The sequence below is a fragment of the Anarrhichthys ocellatus genome, unplaced genomic scaffold (genome assembly GCF_004355925.1).
Source record: "Anarrhichthys ocellatus isolate YVR2014 unplaced genomic scaffold, GSC_Weel_1.0 scaffold8, whole genome shotgun sequence".
NCBI classification, from domain to species: domain Eukaryota; kingdom Metazoa; phylum Chordata; class Actinopteri; order Perciformes; family Anarhichadidae; genus Anarrhichthys; species Anarrhichthys ocellatus.
In genome coordinates this window covers 2,078,699-2,104,766 of record NW_022280038.1, presented here as the reverse complement: position 1 = coordinate 2,104,766, position 26,068 = coordinate 2,078,699, and the positions used below count along the sequence as shown (strand labels likewise).

Sequence of the window (26,068 nt, the reverse complement as noted above, 5' to 3'; positions counted from 1 at the left end):
AGTGGAGTGCAGGGCCGTCCTTCAATCAGAGGAGCGGCGGTTCGATCCCTGGATCCGCTAGGAGCATGCCGATGTGTCCTTGAGCAAGACACTTAACCCTAAAATTTCTGGTCTTTATGTTTGGATGTCTTTTCATATATTTAACTATGTTATTATTATAATTGAAGATATAAGATTGGGCATATTTTAGTTTTTGGATGTCATATTTATTTAAACATTTATATAAATAAATATATGTAAAGATAGCGTCATTTCTAAATCATACAACCGTAAACTTAAGAAATTTAAAAACTGAACCACAGTCCAAACATCACAGCTACATAAACAGGCTACACACGGAGGAAAAGCAACGCTGCAAGTTTCCATCAGTGACAATTGTGCTTTTCTTTTAATACGTGTTGTGATGCTTCACAGTCATTAATCGATGGACACATTCAGTGCTCTGACTGAAAACATGTTGACATCAAGTAGGATGTAGGCTTTCTCAATAAATATCTTTATTTACAGATGCTAAATAAATAACCTTATATATTATTATTGTTATTGCACAAAATGAGACTAATAGCCAACAATCTAGCGTTAAGTATTACAATTAGACAGAAAATTAGGATTTAAATTTTTTTATACTATATTTATCCTGTTAATTAAGGATAAATTTGTCTCTGCATTTGACCCATCCCTATATATGGGGAGCAGTGGGCTGTCTTTGACATGCGACACGTCAAAGGCCATGGTTCGAACGAACAACCTTGTGGTCACCAGACAAACCTCTTAACCCAGTGAGCCACGATCGCCCACCTTTCCCACTAAAGAACATCTAAGAGCCAATCAGCTCTTTGATCCGAAGACAGCAAGAAGTTTCCCATCATGCCCTGGGGTCATGCAGTCGGTGGAGAGCAATTCTGCATAGCCTGGCTCTAAAATCTGCGGCCGCCTCGCTCACGTGAGGTCATCGTTACGCACGTTTTCATGACGTCAGAGCAAGTCGGACGCAAATCTACCCAGCATGCATTGTGCGCCGATCGCCGGTGATCGATTCTGCGCACGCCTGGCTTAAATCGAACGAGCCTAATTATTAGGCAACAAACAGCCTCAGAAGTGAGCATTTATCAACCTTCTTGCAGTTCTATTGAAGGAATAGTTCATACGTACTGTTATAAGTGCACAAATATGGAGACAAAACGCAAAGCTGTTGTGGAGTTACGTTTATTGGTGAGTTTTGGAAGTTCTTAATCTGGTTTAATTAACGTTATTTCAACTGAGGCACGTACGTTCTGCGAGGCTATGCTTTTAGGTCTCACGTTAAGCGTGTTGCGAGTTTCGTGAGAACTTGTGCTTCTGTGGAAAAGTTCAATGATGCATTTTAGTTACATTTTCATAATGCACACCTTGTAGAAAATGCCCCCCGTGCCTCTCGAGGGAGTCCGACGGTCTGCAAGAAGCGCCCTGCCCCCTAAACGCCTCCAGTACTCACCGGAAACAGCTCACGTTAAAACACACAAACAGAAGAGGGTAAGAGAACTAAAGAAGTGCATAATACAAACTATGTATGTGTTTTTTTTTTTATTTCTAAAATGCCTGTCAATATTTTGTTGAAAGAGGAGAACAACAACAACAACACACAATGACCAACCCAGCCAGAATGACAGACAGGATGTTGGCGATAGTGATGTATGAACACGCATGGACAGTGTCCATGTCTCACTACATGTCTGTGGATTGTTGAAGCGTGTACAAAAATGTGTCAAATGAACACGTTTATTCTCAACTCCTCCATGGCTGGTTGTTGCCTGTTTCTCCTGAATGTCAGTGCTGTATCTTTGTTCCACACAGAAGGGATATGGCGTATATTCATCATATGAACTGGAGCGTCTGGAGAACATCAGACAGAATCAAGTTTTTCTGTCCTCTATCAATTTATTACAGGTAGGTAAAGGGGCGGAGTTACAAGGTTCAGTTATTGTCGTTATTTTTGCACAGTGTACGAGTGCACTCATTTCACCACGGCCATCTTGTGATTCGTCTTACTTTCTCTGAACAGGTAGGATTAGTATTAATTGTTTTTCTTCTCAAAAGGCAACAGAGGAGTTGAAGCAGTTGACACGACCAAAGCCATCGCAGAGGGGTCTCATGAGGTACTGAGCTCTTAATCAGTACTGAGCGTCTTAGTAATTGACATCTGGTGTGATAACTGATTACATAGGTTTTTTTCACTGTTAGTCAGACAAAGAAGTTGCGTGTAGACATCACTTTTAGACCGTCCATTTTTTAGTTTTAGCTGTAAGTTTAAGCTTTTAAAAGTCCAACCGACCAGCGTCTTCTTCATGTAACTTCGATGCTCTTGTCTGCGGCGGCAGGTCAAAGGCTGCTGTAAATGAAGCGCTGCCAGCTCGCAAATCCCTTCGTCTCCAAAATATAGAATCAAAGACCTCCACACTTGCTCCTGAACCCAGGGGGGGGCTGAGCATGCAGGAGGTAGCTGCATATAAATAATAATGTATATCTTGCCTCACTTTATGCCACTCTAGTGCTCTCTGTCTCTCTAGCATTTATTTATTTTTTTCTTCTTTATTTCCTGTTTCTCACTTGAGTTGTTTTACTTGCTTTGAAGTCATTAAAGAAACCTCTTGGTCCTCTGGCCATGGATCCAGTCAACATGGAAGAGGGAAGCAAGCTGCCATTACAGCTTCTTGAGCTCTGCTCCGAGGTAGCACTCATCACCTTCCTTGGCTATTGCAATGTGTCGTCTTTTCTTTGATTTTCTCCCAGAACCGTAAATGAATGTTTAGCTGTTGACTGTTGTGCTCCAAGAACACAATAACATTTCAAGCCAAAAATAATTTGGAGATGTATAATGTTGAAAAAGGTTGTCTTACATCTTTACAGGGTGATCATTTATGTTTGCTTATTGTTTATTAAAATTGCTTTTCTTTTCAAAGGGTACAACAGAAGAAAGAAAAATGGAGCTTGATCTGAAAGAGTAAGATTTTTAAGTTTTGACTCTGATTCTTTCAGCTTATCGCTTCTTAAGAAGTGACGACTCCATCTCTTACGGCACATTAGTCTCCCTTTGGTCCTTGCATTCATCGTCACATTTTTGCAAACAGTTGAAAATGTTCAACAGGCGGACTAAAACCTTCCCTGCTGTCTTTACGCAGGTACCGCTCCGCCCTGAAGAACATGAGGATAACTGAGGACAGAGTGGCCAAAGTGGTGAAGGGCCGCATCTTCTCTGCTGCCTTCCACCAATGTACCAACAGCCTGTTGATGGCCGCAGGAGACAAGCTGGGGAAAGTTGGACTCTGGAAGTTGGTGCGTTTTTGTTTTTTTTCTTCTTTTCACTGATCTTAGTGCTGTTACAAATTGGTATGTGACCACTGGAGGGCGCTGTGGGCTCCAAAACTTGCTCAAAGCAACAGGACTTGATGCACTAGATCAGCTGGGAAAATCCTAGTTATTACATTAGTAAACAACAGCAGAGGTACCTGAAAATAACTTTGTTTTATTTTCACATTTTTAAAAGGAACGGTCAGTTGGACTACTGTAAATGTGAGGCTAATATTCAGTAGTGATTCCTGGAAGCAAAGCATCCGTCAGTGGACACATAAGTGCCCTTTTTAAAAGGCACATCTCTTTCACATCATATGAAATCTACAAGAAGAAAACGCTCTCGGGTTTATTTTTATTTGTATTTTCCCTCAGGGTGGTGATTGGGGGGTTGATGGCGTGCTGCTCTTCGAGCCCCACACCCGTCCAGTTAGCTGCATGGCGTTCTCCAGAGCTCATCCCACCCAGCTGCTGAGCCTCAGCTACGACGGATCTCTACGCTGCATGGATGTAGAGAAGGCCGTCTTTAGTGATGTGAGATAGCTTTAGTTTCACCTATTGTGAAGGTTGTAAGCTTAACTGCCTACACGCAAACATTCCAAGAGCTTAAAACCTTGGTACTACCTCAATCAGTTAACGCCAATTTGTTTGTGCATTGTTCTAGGTGTACGACATTAAGGAAGGCCTGAAAACGTTTGACTTCATGTCCCATGACTGTCTGACACTAGTAGTGGGGAACTGGTTTGGAAAAGTTGCCATTGTGGATCGGCGGACCCCAGGGTAATGAATAATAGCTCTTGGTCTCTTTCCACTGTGTTGGAGAAGAACAGTTTGAACTCTCTCGTCAATGAATGATGTGTTCATAAACATGCTGCACAGGTGTTTTATTTCTCTTTAGAAACACCCACGAGTCCCTCCACTTATTGGACGCCAAGACCCTGCGTTGTGTTAGCGTCCACCCGCTACAGAAGCACTACTTTGCTGTTGCAGAAAGCAAGTATGTCTGACTGTTGATTTAATATACTTTTGCAGAAAGATCCGTCTTTTTTTAAACGAACTAAAGGAATGTTTTGATGTTGTCTGCAGGGTAGTGAATATTTACGACAGCAGATATCTGAAGAAGACTAAAAGCCAGGCAGTCTCGGAGCTGCACGGACACTCTTTAAGCATATCCAGCGCTTATTTCTCTCCTCGCACAGGCAACAGAGTCCTCACCTCCTGTATGGATCACCACATAAGGTGAAGCCGGCTCAGCACTTTGAATAACTGTGTTTTACTTATTCTGGTTGACTTTTCAAGTCCAGCTCAATTGTATCTTGAACTCCTTTGACAGGATATATGACACATCTGCAATGACTACGAAAGCTCCCTTGCTGACATCCGTCGGGTAAATCCCCTCATGTGTTCACCGACGTTGTGCTGTCTTGTTCTTGTGTATTTCTGTGTTTGTTTGAGACTTGTGTCAGCTGAACCTACTCACCACCTGTCTCATCAATCTTCATCTTCAGACACAACATGAACACAGGCCAATGGCTGACCAAACTATCAGCGATGTGGGACCCCAAACAGGAAGATTGCTTTGTGGTGGGCAGCGTGTCGCACCCTTGGACGGTGCAGGTGTTCCACGAAAGCGGCCGGCTCCAGCACTCCTACAGCGAGAACCTTCACTCAGCGCTGTCGGTCACTGCTTTCCACCCCACAAGGAACGCCCTCCTGGGTGGCAATGCATCAGGGCGCCTGCATGTCTTCACCGACTGAGATGAATACAAAAATATGTGACCACGGCTTCCTAGTTGCCTTCATTTATAGGAAGAACAAGTGAGGAAGTATTTTTGACACAGTCATGGTGAACAACTCGCACAGTGTAGATGAATATCTCAACGCTAGTCGTGACCGTCGTCTCTTGTTTGTTGTCCGTTCTGGATCTCCATTTGCTTTAAGAATTCTCAGACTAAATACAATACCGTGAATATAATTGTAAAACGTTCAGTCTTGAGTCTACTGTATGTGGAAGGGGCTGTTTTAACTTTGCACATGAGGACTCTCCTCCAAACATTGTAACACTGTTCAAACTGTGTCGAGGTGCAGCGGACTGTGAGCGAGCAGCGGTGTGCTGCCACACATCCCGGGCTGAACTGAGGTCTGGACTTTCGAAGCCACTCCTATTTAAGTCTGACTGACTGAGTTTGCTGTTTACGTTTCTGTTCCTAATTCTGTTCTTAATTAATACCAATTTTTAAAAATTGGTATTAATTTGTTGTTTTTTTTAAATATTTTTTATTTTATTTTTATTTTGTTGCTGCTGAAGCAAATACAATAAATAAAAAGGCATTTTCATACCAAACATTTTGAGTGTGAGTGTTAGCAGTGGTCGTACCATCTTTAGCTTCAGATGGCATCATTGTGACAGAAGAATAGTGTTTGCTATCCTTGACTACAGTCTCTCGTTTCCAAGCAGGGACACGCTTGTTTCCTCTGGATTCATGATGGAACTTGTAGACGTGCTAGCTGCCAGATGTCAAGAATAGATTAAATTTATTCATAAATAAATTACACCAGTCTTAAGTCAGTGATTGGAAATAAGCAGTCTTGTTTGAACACATGCTTACAGAGACATTTCCATGTGCAGGGCCATGGTACAGGGAAGAAGCTTACAGTAAGACCTTATTCCTGTTTACATGATTCAGTAAAACACATACAAGAGTTGCCTGTCAATGGAACCGTCACCCCTCTTTATCAGTACAAGTGATTTGAAACAGATTTTAACAATACAAAAAAAACTACATTGCAAGAGGAAATATTCAGTTGAATATGCTACTTCTGCTGTTCTAAACTGGCTAAAAATACAAACTGCTGCACTTCCATTTAGGTAAGAACCTGTTCAGAGTCAAGTGAAAATGGGTCTACTGTTAGGTGTTCAGTTCATTTACATGTACTTTCACAAGAAAACTTGCATCCACTCTGTTTCTCTCAAATGAGTCAAGGAAGAGCAGTCTAGTATTAGGCGACACATAAACGTGACTCGCATGACGACGTTACCTTCCGCTGTGTTGGGTCAGGAGCAGTGGGCACCATTCCCTTCACACATGCATCTACAGGCTGTTTCACCTTCTGAAGGGACATTTTGAATGTTTAGCAGACAGACGAACATTCCTTTGCTGTTTATGGTTATTATTCATAACATTATCTGTTATTTATTGCTCAAATTATGTTAAGTTTTTCATACACATGAACATAAAATGAGACTTTAAAGTACAAATTATAATACATGAATCACTTATTTTCTGCCTCGCCTGGCCTTTCACCTAACAGTCAATCAGAAACCAGCGAGCACCGTCTGAATTAAAGCAAATGCATATTAAGTAATTTATCAAGTCTAAAAACCAACCACTAAATAAAATGTTTTTTTCCTGTTAAATATAAATATATCGGTCAATACGTCTGTCTTAGTCATCCAACTCACAGAATTATTAATACTTCTTGATATTTTACCATTTCTGAATCTTAAAATGTCATTGTACAAAAATCAAATCAACATTCAAAGCCAGGTATTTAATTCTACAGGGATAAACTGAAGTACTGTTTCGCATTAACTTCCAACCTGTTGATTTTTTTTGGGAAAGGTGTGAATATTATTATGGTAACTTTCCAAACTGCCTATAGGAGCCTGGATATCCTCGACCCCTCAGCCAATCAGCATCATATACCATTCCTCTTGTTGCATAAATAATACATACATTTTAGATATAATGACATATACCTGCTGATCATTGCCACTGACACACAGCATATACACCTACATATATCCCAATCAAACACCTGTGGGCTCGTTGGGAGGACCGATTGTTAACTGTATGGTTTTTAAATGATGCTGTTGATTGCTCTGGGCTGTGAAGATGCACTGCAGGCTAACCTGTGAAATAACATATACGGAATAAGGCGAGAGAAGGAGAGCAGACTATCAGTTTCCATCTTTTGACGCAAACTAACAAACATCAGACAACAGAGGTTTCTTTGGTAGGTGTGATGACGAAGACTGCTGTAGGACGTACACGAGACGTATCTTAGGCTTTCTTGTAAGCAGGGCTGAAAACTATACATCCACTGTAGAAAATAATGCTTCATGTCCATTAAAAGCCACTGTGAGGAAATCTCAATGTGTAAATGAGAAAATCAGTTCGTACAAAAATGGAAACATGATTTAAATGTATTCAGTCTTTACAGATAAATGCATAAATGTGAACGCAGCAGGGCTAAACAAAGTTCTATGACCTCCACTGAACATGAACTAAAATCAAGCTCTCTTAACGGTATAATGTGGGGAAAATATAGCACTAAAATTAAGGTCAAATTTCCCTTAGTGGAAAGGATCTTGTTTTTTATATTAACAGTATTGCACATCAAGATAAACTCCTTCTGTGGGAGTCAAAGAACTAACCAAACACTTCACTATCACTACAGCTCTAGCTCACATCGTCCCATCACCTTTACAACTACTGTCAAAGTAACTACGGCAAAGAGACAGCTGTTCCTTACACATTGAAGTTGATCGTAGCTATAAGAATTATTTGGCTGCTATTTTATAAAACCAGTAAACCTACCACCTTCATTACTTACGTATAGCCTCACAAATATCCATCATTTATAGTCATTGGACGATAAAACTTTATTTTTGCTCTAGTTGCTGGACAGAAATGGTAACGTGAGCACTCTAAGGATGTGTGACAACAAGCTAAGTCACACTTATTTCAAAAATGATCATTCAAGCCATCTAACAGGACAGCACTTACATCACTCTTGGGTCAAATAGCTACTGCAACGTTTCAATTCAATTTAACAGATGTTGGGTTGTATACCACATTAGGACAATTCGTGCAAGTTGTCAACCATCTTAAAGAGGGCTAAATTCATTTTCCTACTCTTTCCTGTCACGTGTCACGTGGCTAATCTATTTATGGCTCGAATTTGAATAAAAACAATTATAATATTTGCAAGTATTATTTGACTCAGGACTGATCTACAGTCAGTAAGTGCTGCTTAGTTTTCCATTTCACACCTTCTCTAACCCCCAGACACTTGTACAACTCAAAGCAGCAGTTTTCACTCTCATAGCAGTGACCATAATAACATTTTATCATCATGAATGCTGTTGTTGGCTTTAAAATATGAAAATTAGACGAGCTAGACTGCCTCCCATCTTCTGTCAGTACTTAATTCAAACTCTCAGGTTACACAAGACACACCACAACACACCAGGTCATTCTGTCTTACAATAATATTGCAACATATAAATTAATACAAAAATAAAGGCAACTATTAACTGGTTGAATAAGTGAAGTCTGTCAGACTTGCTTGTCCCTTTCAGTGTTTGAATCAAACCCTGTCACTGTGGCTTTGTGTAAAAATAAAATACCTTGAAATGACCTGAATTTCCAAAGTAAAATGTGATTTCCTGTCCTTGCAGTGATGGTCAAACATAATAAAGGCAGGGAACAGTCCGTGGCTTGGGACAGGAACCTCTTCCTGGGAGAAGCTGAGCTGATAATGGGAATAGGGACGCCATCCTTTTCTCTCTTCCCACCCTCCCATCGTCTGTTGTATGTGTCGCATCTCCTGTGTTGTGTATTTCAGTCTGTGCTTCACTTACTGGTGAGGAAACCTCCCATCCACCGTAACTTACAGGCGAACCAGCGCCGCAGAGGGCAGAAGTATTCAAAGTGGAACTGCTGGAATTCAGGTGTCTTGCGGATGTCTCTCAGGAAGGCAATGTCCAGGTCTGACTCGGTCAGCATGATGAGGAGCAGCAGCAGGGCGAACAGCAGTCCGATGGTAACCAGGAAGAGACGCAACACGCTCAGGATGAATTTGTTCAGCTCCTCCACGTCGCTCGGTGGTGACGGCCTGCTCCTGACCATACGCAGTGCTCTCCTGCCGGAAGAAAACTCTGCCGCGTGCCCCTCCTTCGATGTGCCTGCCGCGGACTCCTGCCCATCGATGCTGCAGGGAGCACCGTTGAAGTGACGCGCCAAGGGATTCTCCATCCCGTGTTCGGCCACGGGTGTGGGCAGCATGCTGTCTGAAGGGCTGTAGGCCTCGTCGGAGATGACTGCTGAGGTGCTGGCCTCGCTGCCGTCGACCAAGTGGCCCCGAGAAGACATGAAGGAATCGCCATGAGAGACGGAGCGTACGGGCGTGGAGTGAGCGCTGTCTCGAAGGGACTCCAGACCTGGAAACACACCACAGAGGAAGGCAGTTTGTAAGGGAGATATGTTTAATAACTGGGAGGTATTGTTGACACATTCACATTTAAAGGAAGATTCTGACATGACTTTCTTATACCTCAGACCTCATAAGACTCATGAGAAATGTAATCTGTTATGTCTACAAGTTATTGATGCAAACGTGTGACTATAAAGAACCTGACCCTGTCTTTTAAGCAATTAAAAGACAGGGTTAATTCTGTTCAGTTTGAGTTTAATTAGTCCTAAAGCAGAGATCTGCTCAGTCCCTTTGAGTTTTAACCTGGCTTACTGGGAGTATTTAGGTACACTGTGCTCTGTTGAACACTGTGGCAACAGGTGGTCAGCTTGCCATGACTTATGCTCAAGAGACTGATCCCATCCTCCTGTCATGTAATCTATTTCTAAATTAAATAAACGGCAAAGACTCACAGGAGCAACTGTTCCTCAGCTCTCCCCCGATCCTCATGTTCATGTCAACTTCAAACTTTGATATCCATCGCGTTGGACTCAACATATTAAATAATTCCGTAAGTTGATGAAGTTTTGGAATCAGAGAAACAGCATCACCCTAAAATATCTGGCTCATCGTTCAGACGGTACTCTTAAAGAGAAAGTTGTCCAAATTGAATCCACAAGAAGAACCACAAAAAGGCAGCACTCCATAATCCTGCATGAGAAAAAGCAGCCCCGGGTTTTACCTGCGCAGTTGGCTGGTGGGTTGCGGCCGTGGAGTTGGGGTGGGACAGCTAGTCTGGAAGGGGTCCTGGAGCTCTGTCCCGACCCAGGACCAGAGCCTGAAGTGGAAGAACCCCCAGGGAGGGCGGGAGAGAACGGTAGGAGCCCCAGAGCCTTGCCCAAGAGCCTGGGTCCCAGAGACAGCACGCGCACATTCACATCTCGATAGCAATGATTAACCATGCGCAATTGAACATTCACCTTGGTCTTGATGCGGATCAGACACTTCACCATGGTTCAAGGAGATCAACAAGCACCCGTCTAACCCAAACTGTGTTCCAACACACGTTTGCTGCGCTCCTTCTTTTTCTTTATCTCTGTCTGTACTTGAAACTGCCTCTCCTCTCTCCCTGCTGTCCGTCTTTGTCTCTGACTGCGCCTGGCTAGCTAAGCAGCCCTCCCTTCTCCACAGTACTGGCAGGCATGCTGACAGCGGTAGAAAAATAGAAAGACAGACGGAGAGTGAAAGACAAGGCCCAGGAATGTGGCTCATTCGTGCCACAGTTCACCTCGTCCATTCTTGCGGTGGCACACATGGCATGGCCCCTGACAGCAGGAGCTATATTCAGGCTGTGATATTATTACCAGTGGAAATGCCAGCGCAGCAACAGAGCACCGGGACAAAACACAGGGGGTTTGTTTCAGTGTTGCAACAGTGGGTTGCAATATCAGAGCCTTCTCTCGATGTCGATGACAAGAAGGGGGCTCATTTTACAAAAGACCGTCTTCGTTGAAAGCACTATACTATAAGTTTATTTATTTTTAGCGAGGCTTGTCAACGGAGAGCAAATTTACTCACAATGACAGCATTGGCAAAAGGTTAATAGCCTGTTGGAGAAAAGACGGGTCAGTCATGCCCTTTATAAACGGACTTTCTTGTGTCAAAATACTGCCGCAAGCCACTGGCTCCAGGAGCTTGTGTGTGTGTGTGTGTGTGTGTGTGTGTGTGTGCGTGTGTTTCAGTTTCAGAAAGAGCACACCAAGAGAGGAAGGGCGAGATATCAAGTGAAGAGAATGACTGACACTCACAAGTGGGGGATTGTTCACATGGAAAGGCTACATTGTCCAAACAGGATATGAGTGAATTCAAATTGTGTGAGCGCCTTAAGAAGGACCCCAGATGAATTGTGCAATGTGTAATCCATAACAGATCAAGTCACATGGACTAAGAAAGTGATTCCCAACCGAATTGTACCTGGGGGGTATGCGGTTGCCAGAGCTTTGTGGAGTAGCTCAAGTAATTAAAAACAAAATGAATTAAGTTTTGGATTTTTTTTTAAAGCCACATGTTGAGTCAATTTGTAACACATGAACTCTAAGTACAGCAATTGAGAGAGCATTATCTATAAGTTATGAATAAACAATTATAGTTAGATAAAAGTAATTGATTGAAATAGCTAAAGTATTGGATAGATGGGTAAACGGTTAAGGTAACAAATGGTTGAAACAGTTGGGTAAAAGTAATAGTTGAATGATGAAACAGCTAATTGTAATGGATAAATAGATAAATTCTTCCAGTAGTGCAGCACTTCAATTGTATAAAAATCATTGTGCAATATTTGCTTGAATGGAATAGTATTCAATAATCCCTTTTAAATCAATTAAAATGAAAGGATTTGTAATATGTTAGGTGTTGTTGGATAAAGTCGGGGGGTGCGTCTGGATAAAAGATTGGGAACCCCTGGACGAAGACTTGTGCAGGCTCACTCACCAACATCTGCTTCACACTGATGGATATGGTCTCATTCTCTCAGAGAGTTTGAGGAGCCACAACTGTGACCTCCCGTCAGCCACATTTTTTGTTTTGTTTTTGTTTTTACTTTACAGTATTTCTCTGTTCTTTTGAGTGTGTGTTTTACCCTCCATGATAGAGATGTGCACAGCTCTCCGTCGGGTCCTTGGCACACTGGTCAAACGAGGGCCGTGGGTGATGGATGGACAACTCCTACTGGGCACCATGCCATGCCTGGACAAAAACACACAGCCATATGCGCACATCACATACATACAATGAATAAATCATTGTTAACCCACATTTAGGGCTGCAGGCAATATCTTCTTCAGATTTAATATTTTTAAGGATTCTGACCTGTGTATCTCAGGGGGGTCTCTCTTAATTTTGGCACTTTGTTCCATCACCTCTTTTGCAACCTTTCCACTGAGAAAACATAAGAAGAAGAAATCCTGTCATGTGATTTATTAAAGACTAAATATAGGACTGTTACACCGAAGGACATATAACATTTCCAAGGCTGTTTTTAATAAGTAAATATGTACTTACTTATACTTACGTGTACTTAATATTCTTACTTAATAAGTTACCTGTATCTAAAGCGACTACCCTTGAAGAAGAGATTACTGCTGGACACAGTGCGGACTTGACTCGACTTCTCCAACCTGTGAGAAAAATGGAAAGAGTAAACATGATTTACATAATAATGACAAGCGTTACGTCCTTTCTGCACGTTTGTGTTGCAGGTCTTGTGACTCACTTGAAGAAGGACTGATTCTCGACTCCACACTTCCACAGATGCTTACAGGCGTCGGGTGTAGGTGCAAAGTATGTCAGTATGATCTTTTTATCCTGTAACATGTCCAGCACAGTGACTCACACATATATTATACGTTTATATAACTCATACTTCAACAAGACTCCATGTGGTGATTGTCAATACAGTTTCATCATGTGAAGAGAACATGCATAGTCCTCTGTGTTCGTTTTACTGAGCTCTTTGCTACAGGGCATTACGACGGATCAGTCAATGCACACAGACAGTGGCTTTACTTGGTCTTTTGTCTGCTAAAACCCATAGCTACCACACCTGTCCAATATTTCCCATTTACATCACTATTAAGGATAGATTACATAGGCTACACAGTGGCAGTGCCCCATGCATAAAACGAAGCCTGAGCTCCACAGGCTAGAAAAGGGAAGTTTTTAATAATATTTTAACACTCCTACCTCCGTCTGATTTGCATATATATGGAATGTCTTTGCTTCAAACTTGAGTTTGGTCACCTCCTCCCTGTGTTTGAGATACACAGACAGACAGACAGAACAAAGGACAGACAGATAGAGAGGGAAATGATGATGAATGGAAAAAGAAAAAGACAAAGTGAGAAAGAGAAAGAAACAGCCACAAATAACAGAACATAGAGAGCGATGGAGGGAGGAAGACAGAAAGAAGGGATAGGCAGAAATGGATAAAGGTGGCAAAATATTTGGAGGCAAATTAATAAGGCCAACAGTGTTATATATTGAATCCCATCACAGAAAATGACAAGAATAAGGTGCAAGAGATTTTGAAAAATAAAGTATATTGTATATAAATAAAACAGTATAGTGTGCTGGAGTGTATTATGTGTGACAGCCCCTCTGTTTGGTTCCTCTGCTGTGTCTCTTTCTATTTCCAGGGCTGCAGACCTGATTGGGGATTAATCAGTGGCATTGGTCACACCTGGGCCCAGCGTGCCCCATAGATAAAAGCTTGAGCAGCAGAATTAATTTGTTGGCAGATCTCCTCTCAGTCCTTTGTTGTGGCTCTTGGATTCTTCCAAGAGCTCCAAGAGCTTCCATTCTTTTTACAGCACAACACCCGTGCAGCATGTTTTCATGCATCCACTCCCTACTACTGACTTTACAGATTCCTCCCATCAATTTATTTAACTTATATTGTTTTGCTTTTTAGTTGATAAATCACTTTATTTATGTGTCTCCTGTTTTTGCCAGGCTGTGATGTATGTCATAAAAAAGTCAAAATGTAGCATGCTATAGCATGCTACATTTAAAAGTTTTTTCTTGGTATAAAGAAATCTTGTGCCTTCTGGCTTTTTGTTGGGACAGGACTGAGGTTTGCAATTAAAGACTGTCTGGCATTATGATCTGTTGGGTTGCCTGTGTTGCTGTGTTGTTATTATCTAGCATCATGTGCAGTTTTAACTGTTCATCTTAACTCACCATTTGAGGAAATGGATCCTCCTGTTTCCTTGCAGCACAGTGAATCCAAAAGGAGTAAAAGCCAGAAAAGCTGGGTTGCCAGACACATCCTGACAGGCACATGAACCCATGTTTCTTTGTTATTTTAGAATCATAATTTTAAATCACAGTTAGATAATATTCTCTTGTCAATATCCTACATTGATAAATGACACTTCAAGACGGTAGTATAACAATTCCACTTTGATTGACTTTAGTTCATCTCACATTTACTCAAAAAACATCAACAAAATTACTCATTGCATCAAATTGCACATTGAGCTGAGAATCATGAAAAGCAAAAGGTCTTAATTACAAAATACATTTGTTTTGTAAAAAACACCTTGCATGGATGAGGGTCCACTCCGTATGTCTCCAGCCTCTGAGCCTTCTGGAGGAAGTTAAGCTCTGACGTTTCAGGACTCTGTCCTCTGAGAAAAAAGAACAAAAAAGTCAGTTAATTGACTTCTGTCACAAACAACGGTCAACGCTGACTGTGTGTAACCATTATTCTATTTCATCATCATGTGATTCAGGGTTTGTGCAATTTTTTGACAAATGAGCTGAAACCAAAGTGTTTACTCTCTGTCAAACTTCTCCCTCTCTAGTTTTGAAGTCTACCAGTATTGTGATGATTTTTCCCTAAAATGGTTTCAGGTACAACTTTTACCTGTGGTGACGCTCGAGTATAGGGAGATGCATCTTGACTGTTCAAAATTCTGTCAAACACGATGGAGGAAATGAGCGATAGAGGGCAGTGTAGGATCAAACCAGTGCCTCTGTTCTGGTGTTGTGAGTGTGTGTGTGTGTGTGTGTGTGTGTGTGTGTGTGTGTGTGTGTGTGTGTGTGTGTGTGTGTGTAAAAAATGGAGATAAGAAAAGATCAGAGACAAATGCAAATGTTCTACTAACAAAGAGGGTTGATTCAAGTGAATTATCAGCTAGTAAATCAAACTAAGGTTGCACAGTACACATTATTATTCTATATGAGCACAGGTTAAGCTCATATCTGAGCACTGGAATGTGCATGTAGTTCAGCAAATTTAAAAAGTCGAGCCAACCTCTTGCCGTAGGCTACACAGACTATCATCCTTTTCCAACATCACCATTGTTAGTGGATTAGCAACCAGAGCTGCTTAACCTGATGATGCAGTAGCACTCGAACACCAAAAGTGTCTCACACTATGTAGAAGAATGAGTGGGGATTGTAACATCCCCACCTCAGATCTGTCCAGCATACCGGCAAAATTCTGTGAACTGTTCCCAAACTCTTTGAACTATCAGCACCACCAAGGGGAACAAATCCAAATTCAGCAGGCCATTAATGGTTGCCTGAGCACTGGCTTCTGGCCACTGTTTGCCTGAGGCAGGGCCCCTCAAAACTGGGGGATTGTAGGAAGTGCTCTGCTGGATGTTGCAGACTGTTGCTTTCAATCGCCAGGCTTGAGTAGAAGTCAGAGAGTGTACTGAATCTGTAAATGAAAATGTCGGTGCCTTATTTTGCAGAGGTGAGTGGGCAAGTCTATAGAGCCTGCATGAAGGCTGTATAGAGGGGTCTGGCAGGAGCGTGTTTGGTTATTACCAATTATGAAATTGAAATAATAGATATCAATAAAATGAGCATTATCAATAGGATTATTAACATATATTAACAATACCGGGGCATCACCCTGGAATCAGGGACCAATAACCAAACTGTGGATTAGGTCTTAAAATTGGTCTTTACTCAAAAGGTAGTCAAAGTACTATTCCACATTCAGAGTGAACAGTGAAGGGTTGAATCTGAGCGCTGACTAACAGCTGTCATCACAACACATATGTACAAAATAATCACAGAAAACTGCTCTTTAAAACTATATTAGAGTTTATTTATCTTCAACAATACTGATCAAAAATCAACAATAACAATCAAGAAACATCTATTATACAATTACAAGCAGGGAGTATATGTGTGTTTGAATGTGTGTGTGTGTGTGTTTGTAAGAGGGGGAGGAGAGAGAAAAAGAGAGCAAGACGGCGGACGTGGTCATGTAGTGGTTACGTCATGTAAGACTTAACAATGGCGGTCTCGATTATTTAACGGGGCAATAAGACACAATGGGAGACGCGCTTACACGCCACATGTGTATGAAATAAGCGTAACAGCGTGTATGTGTGTATGTGAGTGTGTGTACGTGTGTGTGGGTTAGTTAGAAAACAAAAAAACAAAAGAAAAGCACTCAAAACAAGGCAGATCCTCACCTCAGCAGTAAAGTTCAGCAAATGTAACTTTATCACACAGAAGCCCAACTGGTGAACTCAGATTCAGAAGCCGCGGCACTGGACCTTTAACTAATAAAGTACAGTTTACCGACTTTACGCACAGTGGCTGATCCAAACACAACACTGTTACAGCAGCAACAAGCAGAACAGTTATGTTACACGGCACTGAACGGGACTCAGCGGTCCGTAAAATACATAATAACACGTTAATAGTAGAGTTAAACTTGAAACAAAACAAACAAGGTTACAAACACACCATGACCTATCTCTGCCCGGACAAAAGCCTCTTACTTGAGATTGCTTTGTTGTGGTTGGTGTGTTTCTTCGGACTTGTCCGGTGGAATTTCTCCTGCTTAGGACCAGGGACTGACCCATGGTGTGTAGGCGGGTTAAGCCTACACACCATGATTCTCATCTGGCGGTGGAAAAAACAGCGAATATTGACTTGAAGAAACCGGGAATTCCGTGATCTTCCTTCTGGAGGTTAAAGTGGCGAAGCACGGGGCAAGTTATCCATTTTCCTTTCAGGATCCAAGTGTGTTCTTGAACACAAAACAGTCTGTTGTTCAGCCAGCGAAGTTAGGACTATTACTTAGGGTTTTCTCTTCAAATACATCAACGTTGTTTCACCCCCTCTTAGCAACGTGAGTCGCATGGACGGCGCAGGGTAAAGGTATGCCCCGTTCTATACAGCCTGTGACATCATGGCTGTGTCACAGGGACTCCCTGGGGTTCCCGTGGCCCTCGTCGATTGAGGCACCAGTGTTGTGGTTTGAACCAAATCTCATACTTTGGTGAGATTTTGATGCCTGTTTGTGGTTGGCGCGATGTCACAATCAAGGCTTTCAAAATGTCATGCAGGCCTCTCTCTTTGTTTCAACCACATGGTGAAGTCCCATCACAGGTGTGTATTATTGCCTATGCTTGTATTCCTCTGATTTCACATGTTTTTATGAACCATCTTAAATCCTGAATGTTAATGTTTCTGTGTAAGGCTGAACACCCACGGACATCCTCTTTGTTTGTTTTTTACACATCCAGGCTTCCCCTGGTAACCCTATTCAACGTCACAACGGTATGACTTGTGGGTAATTCCTTCAGACAAAGTCTGTGGAAATGCAGACGTATGGAAAGTGTGCATAAAAAGCTCAAAATATCCGCTCTCTATGATTTGTCAGTGGGACAGCCCTAAGCCCTCATGACCATTAAGGCGACGTGCCTCAAAGTCTGTGAGTCAGTGAGTGTGAACATTGGGATTGGGCCATGGACAAGTGTCACCTTACATCAGCTCAGTCTTGTGGATGTCAGCAATCCGCCGCTCCAACTTCTCCGAGTGCTTGGGGAAGAACTGGAACTTGGAGCTGTAGCCGTCAGGGTGTTTCCCGGGGTCGTGGTCGCCAATTTCAGCTGGAAAATTTGAAAAAGAAAAAAAGTCAACTTCCATGTTTGATGATGACTTTTTAATCCACTTATTTAATTTTAAATTAAATTGCCTTACCAAACGTCATGGCTGACACTAGCTGCAAGTACCAGAAGTAGTCAATTCAAAGTAAAAACAACAAATTCAGATTTTCAAGGTCCCCATCAGAATGAGGCTTCAACCTTTTGAACACGCTCTGCTAGCACATTTGCACACACCCATACAGTACATAGTAAAGTACATATTGTATATGGAAGAATGCGAAGACAAACGCACATAAACACAGATGGAAAGTGTTTATCAACAAGCCAGGGTCCTATGGGAATCCTAAAGTCTACAGTAGGTCACAAACATTATAAATAATATATGTCATATGCGCCAGACAAACCTCTGTCAGAGGACATACGGTAATATATTTAGAGTTGTAGTTTGGGGTGAGTTTTTTGACATGATGACCACAACTGTGGAAGTTCTGGGTAGACAACAATGTAATTAAAGCTCGTAATTTCCCATCAAAACAATGATTGAGATATAACATCTAACTGCCTCAAATGCACCAATTAGAAGACCCCATTGGCTTTCTGGTCAATATCGTAAAGACTGCCTCGTGGGAGGATATTTGTGATGTTGGATAGTTTGACTCTATAACTCCCTATTTTGTCGTACCTTGTAATATGTAGGCAGCCAACAGAGCAGCATCGGATGTCTTGCACAGGAGGCGACCATGGTAGAGATCCCTCTTAACCTGCAGGAAGACGAGATATCTGTGGAGTGGAACACAGAGAAACTGATGTGGGTCATTATTAAGATAAGCCCGATATCGAAAGTCCTCCTCATGTAAACACACATGGTGGATATTTACAAGTTAAAAGTAATGTGTCCCTTGAAGCAGCATGGGTGTCAAAAACATTGTTAGAAGAAGAAACCTTGAGAATTCTAAATTCTAAATTTGACTACTGTGAAATGTATGTTGTGTTAATGTGTGCTTTTATATGTTTGTGTACCTAATGCTGAACCCATGTGTATTAGCTCAAGGCGCTGTTTTTAAACAAAGAGACTGATATAATGACAGCTTAAGAGGCAGATGCCCTGTGTTTCCTAGTCTCCTTTAGATGTGATGTCTGTAGTTATTACAGATATGCTGCAGTACCTGTCAGCCCTACACGGTGAAATGTAAAATAAATGCAGCTAGCAACAACTCCATTACTCTAGGGCCCTTTCACAACCAATTTACAATTAACCTATAACCTAGAAAAAAATAAATGAATCTAAGATTGGCAATCCAAAGTTGCCTGTATCATTAGACACGGCACATTAAACCAACCTGAAGGCAGAACTGGAGGTAGGCATATCATTTGGAGAATTGACAACGATCTAAAATATGATTGCTGTTTTGCACTGAAGTCCACTGGGAGAGGCTGAATCTTCTGATCTTGTCAACAACATCCAGACATTACTCATATGTCAATTTTCCCGCTCAATTCCGCCTGTGATTCGGCTTCTCTCCAGACAGCAAAGCAATAAATAGTATAGCGATACTAAGTACAGTCGAGATGTGTTATTGAGCCTTTTTTACATCCTGCCACCACCTTGTACAATTATATACAGTATAAAGACAGTGTAAAGCATGTCTATGCTTATCCACCACACATTTGTATGTCTGTGAGAGCTTCCAGTCACAACAGATGGAGGAGGGTGGAGGAGCTGTCCCTTGCCGGCACTCCAGCTCAATCAAGAAGAGCTGGATTGCAAATAAGAGATTTCACTGCTTGGCAACCAGTCGAGGGATGTGATTTACAGGGATCTGTGCACTCCGTAGCTCTGTGGCTCACTCCTCACAGCAGTTTGTTCAGCTGTCAAGGATGCCACACACAGTACAGTAGTGGCAAGGAGCTTCGTGACGTGGCAGCTTACTGTATAAAAAAGAGAAAACTCAAATCCCCCTGCACACAGACTCACTGTTGAGCTTTGGATATTGTGGTTTTACTTTTGTACCTGCGTCACTTTTTGCATTTATGGTACATTTATACTTGTAGTTCACCCAATTATGAAGAAGGCAAACTGAAAACATATTTTCCATTAAAATCTATCATAAACTTATTTAATTTCAGTTTTCAATCAATAATAACAATGGTTACAGTCCTAAGAAGTATGTATTGATCCAATTCTCAGTTAAGACAAAGGCAAACATTATTCTTGAAAATCTCTGTTAAGCTGCGGTTTACTTATCCATGTTTAAATTATCTTAAAGATGGCTGCACAGGCCTTAAAACAGTAAGATATCAGAATACTTTTGATCGGATTTTATGAGACAGATTAAAAGAAAGGCAGACGATAAAAACACTCCCTTTGGTTTAATAAAACCAGCCCAAAGTGTGGGATTTTTTAATGCTACTGTACTGAGCTTTGCTCTCTGTCAGCATTTTTACACCGTGGTTATGACTTCCAAATATAGATTTGTATGGTGTGGTTGTCCCTAGTTGAATGTAATTAGATTTATACGCCACCTGTCAGACATCACTTTTTCCACATTAGTGTTAATACCACCAGTGAGGTCAAACAGAACCAAGAGCTGTTATGAACAATCAGAAAAAATTATATGAGAAGCATTTCCAAGGATGTTCTGGTTGTGAAAATACTGGTGGCATCATGCAAGCTCTGATTTGTAGCATGAGACCATTTCATCCTTTGTTAATTTTGAGACAATTCACTAATTCAACAAGATGCCATACTTGTGATCCATAAGTACACAGAAGCCCTTTAGGACTTGACAATGTTAAAGGAGAGCAATGCTAAATCAGTGGAGTACGCTTTTGAAGACGTCGCTCAATCCTACTGCCATTCATACAATTTGCTTGTATTACATGATTACTGTAGAAATGTCACAACTGTCACTTTTAAAACTCAATCAGTGGAAGACAAAGGGAGACATGAGAGGCAAGTTTTATTCCCTCAACCCCAACCCCCCATCTGCAGCCCATCAAGCTATCTTGAAATCTTACCTGGTGATTTCCTCTTTTAGGGCAGCGGGGTCAGGCGGGTAAAACTTGACACGCAAACACATGGTGAATGGAGGCTGGGCTGGAGAGAAAGACAAATATTAAAAATCTATTGTCATGTTTCTAATGTTGTTGGCATGTTTGGTGTGTTCTTCTTTTTCTTTTATAATTAGCACATATTTCATCATTCGATACTTACATTTAATTTGTTTGGCAATTGACTTTGTAAACTCCAACCAATGCTGAAAGGGAGAGAAAGAGAGGTAACGACCTGCACTTTGGACACTGAATGCTTGGCGTCTAAACTGTCAGTCTGAAATCTGATTGCTCAGTAGTCACATGATGACTTCTAATCTATAGCTGGAAGGCACATTAGAATAACTATCATCTCCTTGCCTTCTGTTTATTTAGACCCCTTACAACACAGTCTCCATGCAGTCAGTGAGATGATGACACGCTGACAATAATGGAGCACTGCGTTCACAATACAGTAACTGTAAAACACAAAGATGAATGTAAATGAACACCAATCTTCAAATGTCTCTCAGCTAAAATGCAAAGAGAAAGTCCAAAGTGGATACCATATTCCAGCCCTGAAAGCATTTGCACTCCCATCCATAGTTCAAAAGTACAACGATGAACAAATACTCGGTCCAAGCACTGCAAATTCACCAAGGACTATGTTAATGTCTAGTGATTGATATTCATCTCAATCAAAGGTGGTTGGCCTTCGCCCAGTTTGCATAATTGTCCAGCTGGCCTCCATACCTGTCCTGAATATTTATGTAGAGGAGAAGAAAAGACTCATTAGATCAGTAAGGTCCAGCATTCTTACCTATATTTACTAAAGCATCCGTCTCTCCCTGAGAGAATTAATTGATCTACAGACTCTAAAAGGTAGAGTAGGGATAGTCAAGACTGACTGTGAAAATGTGACCACAGAGGGTTTCTTATCCTTGCATCAGCTTCACTGGGTTTCCTTGGTCCTTTAAAGATTTACATTTGAAGTGTTAAACACATCGCTGTATTACCTTTGACAACACAAAATGTTTTTTTACGAGCTAAGGGATTTGCTCTGCAAACTTGGGTGAACTAGTTTTTAAGGGGACAAATTACTCAAAATAATTCCAGCTATTTCAGATGAAAGAATGACACGAGTGAGAAGAGAAGAAGATAGAGAGAATTGAAACGAAAGAAAGGAAGAAAGATGGGCAGATGACAGAGAGAAGAAGGTGAGACTGAACATTCAACCGAATTTAATCCAACTGAAATTTGGTTGGGTTTATTATTATAAACTAATACTTACCCTCTGCTTGTCTGGGTCAACATATCTAATACCAAAGTAGTCTTTCTCCAGCAGGTTGAGATGGTGGCAGATGACGTCGAACAGGTACTGTCCCTTGGCATCCCGCTGAAAGAGAAATAATATGGGAAAAGTCACATTATGAACCCCAATCAATGGTGCATATACTGTTACTGTATGCCAACAATGCCCAGATGAAGCAGCAAATAACATCACACATTTAGACCCCTGAGACGTCAGAGAAGCCACCAGAAAGTGTTTTAATATTTAACTACCCTCAAGAGACATACTGTATGAGGGCTATCAAATATTCATATTGAGGCAGCAGCCACCTGTGAAAGCTTTGAGAGATTTCTGCTGCAGAAAAAGACCTGGAGAAACAGTGAGACAACTGTGTGGGCAAAGGACCGGCTGGAAAGGAGAGGAAGCCCCCGTCCTGCAATGCAGTGTGAAAACCTGACCCTTCCCTCCCGCCTTGCGTGACTTTTTTCAGTCTTCTACGTCATCATACTCCCAGAGCACTTTCTCTGGGTGTCTAATGACTCGGATGGGAATGAAAACGGACTGTGTTATCCTGCACAAGCTGTTCGGAGTAAATTTATGGTCAAGTTCAGCTCATTTTGGAGCTTATATTGTAGAAACTTAAGTCACTGATATCGACACAGACACAGATTTCTCCAACTGTTCTACGTTGACTGTCCATATACGCTCTAGCTATCCTTCCTTCACTGGCAAAGGACGCTATAAAATATCCTACAGTACCCTTCAGAGGAGACACTGCGTGACACAAAACTGCACAGTCAGAAAGTCAACGGCAGATATATGAGAACGGAAGAGGAAAAGAGAAGAGAAAGACAAAACCAAATGAAGAGAGGGAGAAAACAGAGGGGGGGAGGGAGAGAAGAAGACAGGCCAGTTTGTTTGCAGATTTTGCAGCTGCAAAGTCACCTTTCTCAGTCAATATAGCATGCACTGAGGAATTTACTGCTTAAATCTACATTTACATTTATTTGTGTTCAACACAGCCACTGACTGGACTCAGTTTTTACTAGTGACTCCAGTTCTTTCGGTTCTTTCCCTGTCTCTCTCTCTCTGTACGTTTATGAGGCAGATTCATAAATCCTCAGGAGACATTTTTGCTCAGGTTGAAACATTTTCCACAAGCTTGAGCGAGCCTTTGTGCCCCTGTGAATTTTAGTTGCGTCTTTTTGTTGCTGGCTCTAAAAAAGGGTTTTGCGTTCTGACTGAACACGGTCTTGTTGACAACATTACATATATCACACTGTATCTGCTTGTGTCAGCACTTCATTGAAAGCTACAGTATATCACCCATATTAATCAAAATATTAAAGTCCAAGATGTGGCGAAAATGACACCAAAATATTTGTAGAAAATGTCGTGTATAAATGATATAATGATGCATAAAGATTTGAATAGTGATTAAAGAGATTACATTACATTGAAGCACACAAACGAAGCATCAAGGAGGTATAAGCTTGAGTTCAGTCAACCCACAACAAAGCACAACCCAACCTAAACCTATCAGGTCTCCTTGTGTCAAGCTAAGCACTTGCCAGACCTTTCCCAGGATGCACCAGGCTGACCCTCCATCTCCTCTGTCAGTGTGTCTATATGTCACTGTCACCACTTATACCCTGACTCACCAGGACAGGCCTGCTGACTGGCCCAGCAGCAAAAATAGAAACACACACTTCAATGTGCAGTCGCGCACAAGGAGTCTCCATCCTTCTTGCTCTATTATAAATGTCTTTGGTACACCTGTGAAACCTCTAGCTCCACAACATTGTCAGAGCATGTACCTCCCACTCCCTCCATCTGCTGTGCACCGTAGTGAAAACTACAGCGATGCCCAAAAAAGCCTTCCAAATTAATCATGTTGTTAGCGCCTGTTTCCTTCTATGTGTGCACCAGTGTGTTTGTACTATACCTGCGTGTGTGTGTGTGTGTGTGTGCTTGTGTGAGGTTCTTGATGATGCACATCCAAGTTCGTGGTTATGAAACAATAACAGAGAAGCAATGCGATTCATCTGAGTCCAACACTTCAGCAAATAGATGAAAAGGAAATTAATGAAGAATTCTGAACTCTTTGGCGAAAATGTCCTTACTCAAAAAAAACAGTGCAATCACACACACTTTCTACAATGGATTTATCAGCTGTTACAAACAGATTTTGGATGGTACGACTGAATAAAGAGCTTCTGATCTGGAGTCTTCTAGTGCGCATTGCAATGAGTGCAGCGCAGGTAATTCTATTGTCCCTGGTAATTTACCTGACTCTGCACTCTGATGCAGTTTGTAACGACGAGATTGAACCGCACTCTAACATTGCTCCGTGCTCATTATCTGGCTTGACTGAACAGCATTAGAATAAAGCAGCAGTCTCTCTTGCCTATAGGCAGCTGACCAAACACTTATAATGTACATTAGGTGCTGTGTTGCATACTGATGAGACACACTGAACTTCAGTGAGCTGACTGAGGCTCCACTGGGACACAAAGGTGGGCTCTGAGGCAGAAACATTATTGATCTGAAGTTAAGTGTTCTTCAACATCCTTATGAGATTTAAACCCAGAGCCAAGCTGCAATACGCTGGTGGCTGCAGAGAGGAAATATACTTTATGTTGCTAGTTAAAGCATTGTTTTATTGTTTTAGAGTAGATCAACTGCAGATCTTTTATGCGGTTTGTGGTCACGTTATTTCAGTGTAGTAATTGATTTCCTCACAGTATTCTCTCCCTTAGGTTGTTATTGCTGTGGGGGAAATAATTAGATCCATGCTATAGGATTAAACCCCTTTTATTGCCAAAACAGAAGGGAATAAAATAACCTGCTATTACGATATATGGCTATACAGTGAGAACTTATACAACAGGCTTTGCAGTGGGAGTGATTTGTGTTTCATACACAACGCATGGACTTTACACTATAGAATGCATAGTGAGAAAATTATTTTTCCTAAGCAGGAGCAATTACACCTTACAAGTCCGAAGGAACACACTAATCGCCAAGGAGCGATCTAAAGTAAGAGGCTTTTGTCTGGGCAGAGGTAGGACATAGTGTGTTTGTAACCTTGTTTGTTTTGTTAATGTTAACTGTACTATTTACCTTGTTAAAGTGTATTTTACGGACCGCTGATTCCCGTTCAGTACTGTGTAACATAACTGTTGTGCTTGTTGCTGCTGTAATAGTGTTGTTCCACGCTGCTGAGTTTTGTTGCGTTGAAATCTACCACCACAAGTAAAGTCGGTAAACTCTACTTTATTAGTTAAAGGTCAAGTGCCGGAGTTCACCAGTGGGGCTTCTGTGTGATAAAGTTACAGTTGCTATATTTTACTGCTGCGGTGTTGATCTGCCGTGTTTTGAGTGCTTTCTTCTTTTCCTTTCTTTTCAAACTAACCCATCCTGCATATAATGTACCAACTACACTGTTTTCATGCTTCGTTAAGACTCAAAGATCTAGATGTGGACAATTGATGCCCTGCATGTAAGATTAATCAGGGTTAAATCTGGGAAATTTGCCACAACATATTTACAGTAGTTCTGATAAATGGTGTCTCCACTCAAACCGACTTTCCAGAGTAATTAAACCCCATTCATCCCCTGCTTTACAAACTCGACCTGAGCACAGGTTCCTCAACTGTACTGCATGTAAAATGTCAAATGTCTTTCTTTCTTCTTCTTTGAGCCATACAATTATTTATATTGTGACATACTTATATTGACCAATAACGTCATGATAAACATTTCTGCCATATGACTCAGTCCTACTTCCTAATTATCAGAG

General features: G+C 41.5%; 2 protein-coding genes across 3 annotated transcripts in view; one reads left to right on the top strand and one right to left on the bottom strand.

Moving 5' to 3' along the window:
* The first annotated feature begins 1,072 nt into the window (after positions 1 to 1,072).
* wdr76 (WD repeat domain 76) lies at positions 1,073 to 5,595 on the top strand. Of its 2 annotated transcripts, XM_031848331.1 has the most exons (15): positions 1,073 to 1,212; positions 1,396 to 1,512; positions 1,600 to 1,671; positions 1,834 to 1,926; positions 2,077 to 2,135; positions 2,358 to 2,475; positions 2,612 to 2,707; positions 2,940 to 2,980; positions 3,159 to 3,312; positions 3,703 to 3,861; positions 3,992 to 4,107; positions 4,226 to 4,324; positions 4,414 to 4,566; positions 4,661 to 4,714; positions 4,836 to 5,595. In XM_031848331.1, the coding sequence occupies exons 1-15, from the start codon at positions 1,171 to 1,173 to the stop codon at positions 5,083 to 5,085; spliced, it is 1,623 nt and encodes a 540-aa protein (XP_031704191.1). In that variant the 5' UTR covers positions 1,073 to 1,170; the 3' UTR covers positions 5,086 to 5,595. The 2 variants fall into 2 exon arrangements, with proteins under 2 accessions (XP_031704191.1, XP_031704192.1); XM_031848332.1 differs by lacking the exon at positions 1,600 to 1,671.
* A 118-nt stretch (positions 5,596 to 5,713) lies between these two features.
* The window catches only part of LOC116384039 (FERM domain-containing protein 5-like), a 57,021-nt gene continuing 36,666 nt past the window's right edge, over positions 5,714 to 26,068 (bottom strand). Inside the window, exons 2-14 of the mRNA XM_031848330.1 lie at positions 22,267 to 22,371; positions 21,160 to 21,202; positions 20,964 to 21,042; positions 18,628 to 18,725; positions 17,825 to 17,948; positions 14,624 to 14,711; positions 14,263 to 14,351; positions 13,267 to 13,330; positions 12,797 to 12,888; positions 12,627 to 12,701; positions 12,394 to 12,462; positions 12,164 to 12,270; positions 5,714 to 9,553 (exon numbers count right to left, since the gene is read on the bottom strand). Of these exons, the coding sequence (XP_031704190.1) occupies positions 8,967 to 9,553; positions 12,164 to 12,270; positions 12,394 to 12,462; positions 12,627 to 12,701; positions 12,797 to 12,888; positions 13,267 to 13,330; positions 14,263 to 14,351; positions 14,624 to 14,711; positions 17,825 to 17,948; positions 18,628 to 18,725; positions 20,964 to 21,042; positions 21,160 to 21,202; positions 22,267 to 22,371 (1,620 nt within the window). The 3' untranslated portion in view covers positions 5,714 to 8,966. The remainder of the gene's footprint in view (positions 9,554 to 12,163; positions 12,271 to 12,393; positions 12,463 to 12,626; positions 12,702 to 12,796; positions 12,889 to 13,266; positions 13,331 to 14,262; positions 14,352 to 14,623; positions 14,712 to 17,824; positions 17,949 to 18,627; positions 18,726 to 20,963; positions 21,043 to 21,159; positions 21,203 to 22,266; positions 22,372 to 26,068) is intronic.